Here is an 8,828-nt window from a genome sequence, read left to right on the forward strand (position 1 = left end):
TACCTTGTAAACTCTGAGGAGTCAAACATACACTTGCCTCCAAGTGCTCTGCTTTGGTGTGGAGATTGCCACCTTCTGCCTCTGCTGATTGGAAGGGGCTGCAGAGGGACATTTTATACAGCTGTATGTCAGCTTCACAGCCCTCTGTGGTCATAGAAGGTAATATATGAATCCTAGCCAAAAAGACCAAATCAAACCTAAATCACTATCAGAGGCAAAAGCCTTCTGACCCCTAAAGAGGAGACAGAAAAAATGATCCAAAGGAGGACAAGAGAACCTGCAATCTATCTGGGCTCACACTTTCTTCTCTGTAGATTAAGGCCATTTAAGAAAGGGTTTTTCGTGTTGTGTGTTTTTTTTTGGTTTGTTTTTTTTTGTGGTTTTTTTGGGGGGTTTTTTTGTTTGTTTTTGTTAGGGTTTTTGTGTTGTTTTTTTTTTTATGGTGGGTTTTTTGTTTGTTGGTTTGCTTTGTTTGGGTTTTGTTTTGTTTTGTTTCCCCTAGATGCTCTGGATTTCCTTTTCCCTGCTTCTTAATACTATTCAGAGGGAAGAGGTCTTGATCCACTTTTCCTAGAGAATGTAAAGCAATGACATTCAACTTTATTGTTAGTGGTGGCTGAAAAAAAAGTCATAAGTAAAGGCAAGTGAAATCTGAACAAACTTCTGTCAGGTACCTCATTTCTATTGCCTAAAATGAACTTGCCAGGTCAGTCAGGAGCTCTGTGCCTGCTAAAGTGACATCAGTGGAGCTGCCCAGGGGCAATCATTTGGATAAACTGAGAATAAGCCCTGGGGAAGGCATTCTGAGAGTCAGGGAGCAGCTTGCCCCTGGGAAGGAGTTCTGTATAAATAGCAGCCATGTGGCCATTATGCAACTAAAGCAATTTGTTGTCACACCCCCATTATTGAGTGTAATCTCAATTTCATTGAAGTCAGTGTAATAACAAAATATTTATAGGGGTTCTAGCAACAGACTGAGCACTTCTGAAAGTTGGTTTGTGTATTTCTCTGAGGAGAAAAAGCATTAAGATAAACAGCATTGCTAAGATAAACTCAGCATTACCAAGCATTAGGATAAACTTAGCCCTGTGAAAGGAATCATTAGATAGGAACTGTTGGTTTGTCAGTGCTGTCATTTCACCTGGTGGCAGGTGGAAGTAAAACCATGTAATTCAGGTGTAAATTTTAATATACAAGTGTGTGGACCTTAGGAACACCTGAGGGAGTTCCTACTTGTCACTAGTGCTGTTAAGCTCTGAATATTCTGGGTCTTCTGCTGTTTGAAACCTTTCCTTGTCTGAGTCATTCTGGCAGCTATTAATGCAGTTCCACATCTGGGCAGTGCAAGCAGTAGCTGTGCAGCTGAGGTGGAAAACATCTGTCATTATGTGACATATATCTTAGGAAATAGCTGGGGTTTAACTTACCAGAAAAAAAATATTTTGCTTTGCATGACTCACTTTCCTGCATACTTTGAAGTGCACAAAATCTGAATCCTTTATGTGTAGCTGCTTGGCAAAATGGTGAATAAATACAAGCTCCTTAACTTTGTACTGTATTTTATCACCAGGAGCAAAGCTCTACTTGCAGTTTGCACAGAGTTGCAATTTACACAGACCTACTCTGTGTATTACAGTGAACTGTTTAAATATGTCTTTTAAATCTTGCTTAATAATTCTGAGTATGATTGCTTGTCTTGCTAAGTAATTTTTTTATTTAAAAAATTAACTCAAGATTTTTGACTCACCAAAGAATGTGAAACCAGCTATATTCACCAGTTTGCCCTCTTGCAGACATGATATATAGCACTTTCTTTTCAAACTCCTTTGGGAATGCTCTCTGCATGTTTCACTTAGATAGCTGACATATTTTCCTGTCTTTCCACATTGTTAGCAACTGCAGTATTAATGATGCAGTTTGATGGAGTCTGTGGCTTTCTGAAGACATGGTGGCCTTGCCAGATAAACAGCTCAATGTTATCTCTAGCCTTTAATTAGCAGTTCCAGCTTTCCCTTTTTCAGAGTTTTCAGCTAAGAGCAAACCTCTTCAACTACTTCAGAAGTGTTAAATGCAATGTTTTAACTGGAATGTGAAATAGTGTGATGGAAGAGATTTCTTTTCTTTCCTCTTAAGAGGTCAGAAAATGTGTTCTCTCAAATACTTTTTTCTGTCTTCTTTGCATCTTATTTAGTGTGTTGGTTGGTATAAGGAGAAGTGTTTGCTGATTGCTCCCTCTTTCATATTTGTAAAATTAAAGCCTTGCAGTAAATTACTATTACATGCAGCAATTACTATTTCATCTACAGCAGCAAACTTCCAAGATGACTTTGTTCCAGTGCCCATTTCTAAATTCATCCACTTCACCTGTGTATTAAATGTTGTTTTGGTTTGGGTTACAGTCTAGAACTATTCAAATCCATTGGGTTGCTTGGCCTGGATTTCATGGCAGGCTTGAAAAGGCATCTCTAGCTTTATAGGCACAAGAGAGAGTGATAAGCTTGTAGTGTTAATCATTTATTTTATTTGAGGGAAACAAGAAACACCATTTAGGAAACTCCATGAGAGACTGCAGAGTGCATTTCTTCTGTAACATTCTGCATTAATACAGAATGATGGTTGCTTTTTAAAAAATTGAAAAGCTCAGTGCTGAGAAAATATTTTAAAATAATCTGAGTGCTTACATCACAATGTTCCTCTTGCTTTTTTCCCCCCATTCTCTTCTGCAGAGGTTTTTTATGTAGAAACAACATTTAGTAAAGCCAGAGAAATTGTGAATGTCTGTGCCCAGCATCAAAATGCACACATAAATCTGAAGACACAGCTTGACTCTGGTCTGCCCTGGGGTGGAACACAGCCTTACCAAGCCCTGCTGCTCCTAGGGTATGTGGCTCACTTCCTGCAGCTGGGATGCAACACTGCAAAAAGCAAATTGTGTGCTGCCTTGGAGGTGAGGAGTGCCATGTGCAGCTGCAGAGGGTGGGAAGGAATGAATATTCCTGCTGCTGCCAGTGCAGAGTCAGCTCCTCAGGGTGTTGCCCGTGCTCACCAAGGATGTCTCAGTGACACTTCCACTGTGGTCTCTCTTCTCATGGCCTATCCCACCATAAATATTGCAGGTGTCCAGAGCAGTAAGTATTGCTGCCATGTTTTAGCTGGCTCATACAATTCTGTTAAAATTGTTCTCATTTCAGGTAGTGTCCACTACTTTGAAAAACTTCCCACAGCTGGTTAAGCTATAGGCCTCACCGTGCCATCTGATGAGCTGTTTCTGTGTTTAGCTGTGTTCACTGTTAGATTTTGAGCCCTGTTCTTAGTCTGATGTTGTAGTTTGTACTCTCAGACCTTTGTTAAAAATTTTATCTCCGGGTAGATTTTTACACATCATGATGTTGTCTTTCCTTAAGTTCCTCTTTATTAAATGGAAACAATTACACTCCTTTTAAGATACATTTTCCAATCTTTTATTTGCATTACTGTTGTTTTTCTGATTCTTCTTGATTTGTAGTATCACTGGTGCTAAATTGCTGTAGCTTATCTAAACATGGAGGTAACTAAACCTTTCTATCTCTAAGTGATATTCCCTATTTTAACAAGAAAAGCTCACATGAGCCTTTGGTGCAGTGTGGGAGATCATTGTCACCAGTTCATTTGCTTGCTCTGCACTGAATCCCCAACCCATCTTTTGTGTCTAAATGGACAATCTTGCTTTCCATTGCTTGGCACTCCAAGTATCCCACCACTTCCCTCTTCTCCTTCCTGTTGTGTATCATTTGCAGACTTCAACCCTGCAATGGGCTGGTATCTCCCAGATCATTAATTATTTTACAGGGAAACATCTGACTCTATTCCTTTCCTTTTCCAACCAAAAGCCCTGTGTTACACTTTGTAACTAATTGTAACTAAATCATGTCATCCCTACCCATGATGCCTGTCCTCTGGTAGCCTCTCAATAGCTCGGGGTTGGGGCTAGGAGGAACACGTAAAAATATGTCTTAAATTGATTTGTATTAATTTTAGACCTTCAGAGATCTCCCATCTCAGCAGCCTGGTTTGGCCAGACAGGAGAGGGTCACAGTGTGAGCTGCTGCTCTTGGAGCCTTGTGAAGAAGCAGTTTAGGGAGAAAACAACATCCCAGAGTCAGCATTGCAATTTTTCTGTGAGGATGGGGGCACAAGAGCAGAAGGGAAGGGAGTACATCCTCTTCAAGGCTGTTGTGTAGCAAATGCCAATAATAAAACTAGAAACCAAGCTCTGGAAGTTTCTTAGGTTTTTAATGTGTAAAATTGTGAAAGAGATCAAACTAAAACTTATGTATGAATGTTCCAGAAGCACCTATTATTTCTGTTTCATATAGAATGCTCTTTTATTGTTCATTCTTTAGGAAATTCAACAATATCCAAAATTATTTTTACACATTTTATTCCTATTACCAGACCATCTTTAAATGTATTCAGTGAGGGACACATTCACTGGCTCCAGGTAGTCATAGAGGGTTTGCTGGCAGGAAGAACCTGAGGAGGAGGTGATTGAAGCTGCTTGGACACAAGAATGGCTCTCCCAGGCCTCTGGGGACAGCAGGGCAGTAACAGGTTGCAACCTCACACAGCTTCCCAGTGAGAAAAGAATTGCAAAAAGAGTACAAGAAGTGTTCATGTCCATATATTAAAAAGTGTAGGATTTGGGGGTGTAAATCTTTTTGCTGTCAGAGCTGAGAACTCGGGGGGGAAAATGCTAAGTCAAATGATTTTTTAAAAGAATTTAGAAACTGCTTTTGATATGAGGAGGCAGCAGCAGGATGCAGCTTGCCCGCAGATCCATCCCCAAGAAATGAAAGCAGAGCTGGGGCTGTGAGGCCCCAGGCTCTGAGCCCCGGGAGCTGCTGGCAGGATGCTCACCACTCCTACCGGCACTGCCGGCTTTGCTGGGGCAGAGGAGGGGGAGCTGTCTCTTGAAGCTCATTGCACCCTGTGGCTTTGGGAAGGCTGCTTCCAGGCCCTGGAGTTCTATTGCCTTCGGGTTATTTGGTAGACCAGCTTTTTGGAGCCTTTCAGAGCCCACGCTACTAACAGAAGTGTGATGATTGCTCCAGCAATTAACGCGAGGTCTCTCCAGAAGAACTCCAGACACTTGACTGGGAGGAGCCTCTTACAAACCCCCAGCTCGTTGCCACTCAGCTGCCTCAGGGCTTTCATCCTGACAGGGGCTGGGCTTGCACACCTGATGTTGGCCAGCCAGGATGCAGAGGTGTCTTCTAACCAGAGTTTTAGGTACAGAATATGACAGTCACAGTGCCAAGGGTTGTCAGACATTTTCACTTCCTCCAGGCTGTGCAAGCTGTCCAGGGCACCAGGAGGGACCGTGGTCAGGCTGTTGTTCTGCAGATAAAGCCTCTTGGTGTTAGCAGGCAAGGCAGGCACCTCCACCAGCTCCCTGGAGCTGCAGTCCACCTGCAGACCCTCCTCTTCACCCAGGAGCTTGCAGTTGCAGGAGAGAGGACAGCCCTCAGTTTGGGTCATGTGGAACAGGAACAACAGGGCAGATCCAGCCAGAGTGATGAAGTCTCTCATGTTCATGCTTCAGCTACCCAGAGAACAAGGATAATAATCTGATAGTCATGTTCCTAAATGCAGAACTAGAACACAGCTCTGTTTTCCTCAGGATTACACGTGAGGTTTGGGTTTTTGGAAGAAAATCTTCAGCTTTCTGTATTTCCCACAGAGCCATCTTTCCTGACATTAAAGCAGCATTTATGCAGCTGGAGGAGAGCACAGTGCTTCTCTTTTGCCTCTAGATCTTTGTTTTTCCTTTGTAATTTTACAATATATCCTATTGGTCAGAGTTCTGGAACAGAATATCACCAAGAGATGATGGTAAAAACTAGGTTAGTTTTAGGCAAAGATTTTGATCCCATTTCTGTGCCTTCACAGGTCTAATGTTGAAATCATGTATTGAAGTCAGTTTTCAAAAATAAGTTTAAGAGATTGAATAATGTCTAAAATTCTAAAAATCTTATTTCTCAGGCTATGAAGATTCTAACCAGAAAGTATGTGGGTTTGTGTGGCAAAAAATTATTTTTTGCTGCTTTGTAGCTTCATGTATCTCTACGAGCAAGCAGATCAGGAAATTCTCATGCCTGGGACTGTTAGGGATTAGATAAAGATGCTTTGGGCTAGCAGGTACTTAGCCCTTTTGCTGGGAGCATTCCCACCTCTGTAGAGTGGCTCCCTTGAGGCTTCCATCTCAGTCCCTTCTGTTTAGCAGTTTAAAACCTCTGGAGGTTTTTCCTTTCCTGTATTTCTTGTTACTTCCCTGGCTTTAAAACTACACAGCTAGCTTTGGGACCAGCTTGGAATTTGAAATGCAAACTCCCCCATGCACAGGGTGGGGAATTTCCAGTCTTGAAACCATCTCTCTTTATGATTAGAAAACATCTCCTAGTTCAAATGTTTTGGTTTCTTTCCAATTCATTTGCAGTAAAGACTGAAACAAAAATACCTGACTGTGTTATTACTCTGGATACTACTTGGAGGATGGCAGGGTTTTATACACTATACAATTAAAGAAAAAAGAAGGTGAAAACAGTTGTATGACTTTACTTTTAGGCAAGCACTAGAAGCACATTGAGAATTATTTTACAATTAGACCATAAGAGCCTGAGAAAAAACCAGTCAGGTAGAACAGACCTATTAACAACAAGAAATACAGAGTAAGAAAAGGTTTTATATACTAAGGCAATAAGGAGCTTGAGTTATACTAATGTAGAATGGAATTTAGAAAAAAAATATTCTCCAAAAAATGTTTTCAAATGCAGAGATATTTTAGAACTAACAGAAAGGTTTTTCTCTTAAAAACTTTAAATAGGCAGGGACAGTTTTTTTGTTTCTCTAGGAAGCTTAACTTAATACAGACTAAAATAGGAAAAATGGTAGGAAAAATGGGTTGATTTATTGTAAACTAATTTGCTTCATTTTACTTACAAGGATTATGTAATTAGCTTTTCAAAATAAAGGTAGACAGCTCCTGATCCCAATACTACATTCCTGTATTTTCAATAGGATCAACACTATGTAAAATTAAAAGCTTGACTGCAGAGAAGCTGAAATATTAATCTTAGCAATCTCCTATGTCTGTTTGAGCAAGAAGTAAGACTGAATATTATTGGTCTGAATCTAGATATTAATCTGTTATTTTTCAAGAAATCTACTGGAGTATTTTTCTAAATCAGCATCTTAAAAGGACAGACTATATAATCTGGTTTTAAAAAAAGTTAATATCAAAAAAAGAACAACTAGAAAATATTATCTCTTTTGATTTTATATATTAACAGCAAGAAATTCTGAATCAAAAGATGTAAGAACTGTGGCAAAAGTGCAGTAAGGAAGAGTTGACTGACACTTACCTGTACCTGTTCCCTCTTGATTCCTCCCCCTCTCCTTGGTAGATGTTGGAGTACAAGTAGCAACTGGAGCTGCCTGTCTGGAATCAGTCCTCAGGAAATGTGTTAAGGAAGATGAGCTGTGGCCTGTGCAGAATGGGAAACATTCCCCTTGGAGGATGCTGTATGTGGTTGATGTGTCACAGCATAGAGTGCTTGGGGCTTTTTTGTGTTTGCTGCAGACTAGAGGAAATGCTTTGGGATTATTTTTTGTTGTTGTTGCCAATATATTTTTCCCTTTAAAGCTAACAATGTCTGGGAAGCCTAAAAGGGTTTAATCTGAAATCAGGTGGGTTTTTATCCTGAGCTGTAATAATCTGCAGGTACAAAAGTCAGCTGAAGCCTCATCTGCTGACACCTGCAAGCTCAGGAAGGTACAGGGGAGCTCAAGTTAGCCCATGAAATAGTTGTTCTGGCTCAGTCAAAGCCAGGTGTGCTTGGTACCTGCCTTTCCACTGATGAGGCAACATCTAGAAACACACCACAGCATCAGAGTAACTTCTATTAGTCAACTGACACCAGCTTGTGTTAGATGAGAACATTAAGGGCCAGAGAAATATTAACACAGGTTGAGGTGGTGGTGAAAAGTCACCCCGAGGATAGAATCATGGAATCCCAGACTGGTTTGGGCTGGAAGGGTCCTTAAGGATAATCCAGTCCCTACCCCCCTGTGTGGGCAGGGACACCTCTCAATGGATCAGGTTGCTCCAAGCCCATCCAACCTGGGCTGAGACACTGCCAGGGATGGGGCAGCCACAGCTTCCCTGGGCAACCTGGGCCAGGGGCTCAGCACCCTCACAGTGAAGAATTCCTTCCTAATGTCCAACCTCAATCTCCCTTCTTCCAGTTTAAAGCCATCACCCCATGTTCTGTTGCTACAGTAGTCACCCATGTTCAAATTAGATGAAGCCAAGAAATGAAAGGAAGCTTTCTGTGGTAGTCAGGGGACTGGAGAACCCATTTTATGTGAAGAGAAAGCAGGAACCCCTGGGCCAGACCCCCTTGGGTGGGCAGGAGGTCTGACACAGCCTCGGGTGGGAGGGAGGTGCAGGTGTATGGACCCATGGATCAATTCCTCCTTTGGTTCTTGTGATATCCTATGCAATCTACTTTCTTAGCAATGTCCTAGCTTGGTGTGGAGCTTAGAACTGAGCTGCAGAGCAGTCAGGGAGGGTGCCCTTCAGGATGGCTGCCCACAGCCAGCTCAGCATGGGGAGGGCCCAAACCCTCTGGCATCTGCTGACTGCTTCACACTCAGCTGCTGAAAGGTACCAACTGCTGAGTGCTAGCAGTGTGACACCTCAGAACAGACTCCATGTGAATTTGGCTGGAAAACCAGTCATTCAGGATGGTACCAGTTTATAATATGTAGGTATCAGTTAATCTAAACAA

The 8,828-nt window shown here is 41.7% G+C and overlaps 2 protein-coding genes across 3 annotated transcripts in view; one reads left to right on the forward strand and one right to left on the reverse strand.

The window, feature by feature from the left end:
- LOC139801369 (haloacid dehalogenase-like hydrolase domain-containing 5) overlaps positions 1-7,706 on the forward strand; it is a 52,874-nt gene extending 45,168 nt beyond the window's left edge. Inside the window, exon 11 of the mRNA XM_071755466.1 lies at positions 7,443-7,706. The gene's annotated coding sequence lies outside the window, so the exon portion shown is untranslated. The remainder of the gene's footprint in view (positions 1-7,442) is intronic.
- GP9 (glycoprotein IX platelet) lies at positions 3,973-7,564 on the reverse strand. Of its 2 annotated transcripts, none has more exons than XM_071755479.1 (2): positions 7,401-7,564; positions 3,973-5,581 (listed from the first exon to the last, which is right to left on the reverse strand). In XM_071755479.1, exon 2 carries the CDS (start codon positions 5,572-5,574, stop codon positions 5,005-5,007), a length of 570 nt encoding a protein of 189 aa, XP_071611580.1. In that variant the 5' UTR covers positions 5,575-5,581; positions 7,401-7,564; the 3' UTR covers positions 3,973-5,004. The 2 variants fall into 2 exon arrangements, with proteins under 2 accessions (XP_071611580.1, XP_071611579.1); XM_071755478.1 differs by having other exon boundaries at positions 3,973-5,842.
- Positions 7,707-8,828: the final 1,122 nt, after the last annotated feature.

This window comes from Heliangelus exortis, chromosome 12 (assembly GCF_036169615.1).
Source record: "Heliangelus exortis chromosome 12, bHelExo1.hap1, whole genome shotgun sequence".
Classification (NCBI taxonomy): Eukaryota; Metazoa; Chordata; class Aves; order Apodiformes; family Trochilidae; genus Heliangelus; species Heliangelus exortis.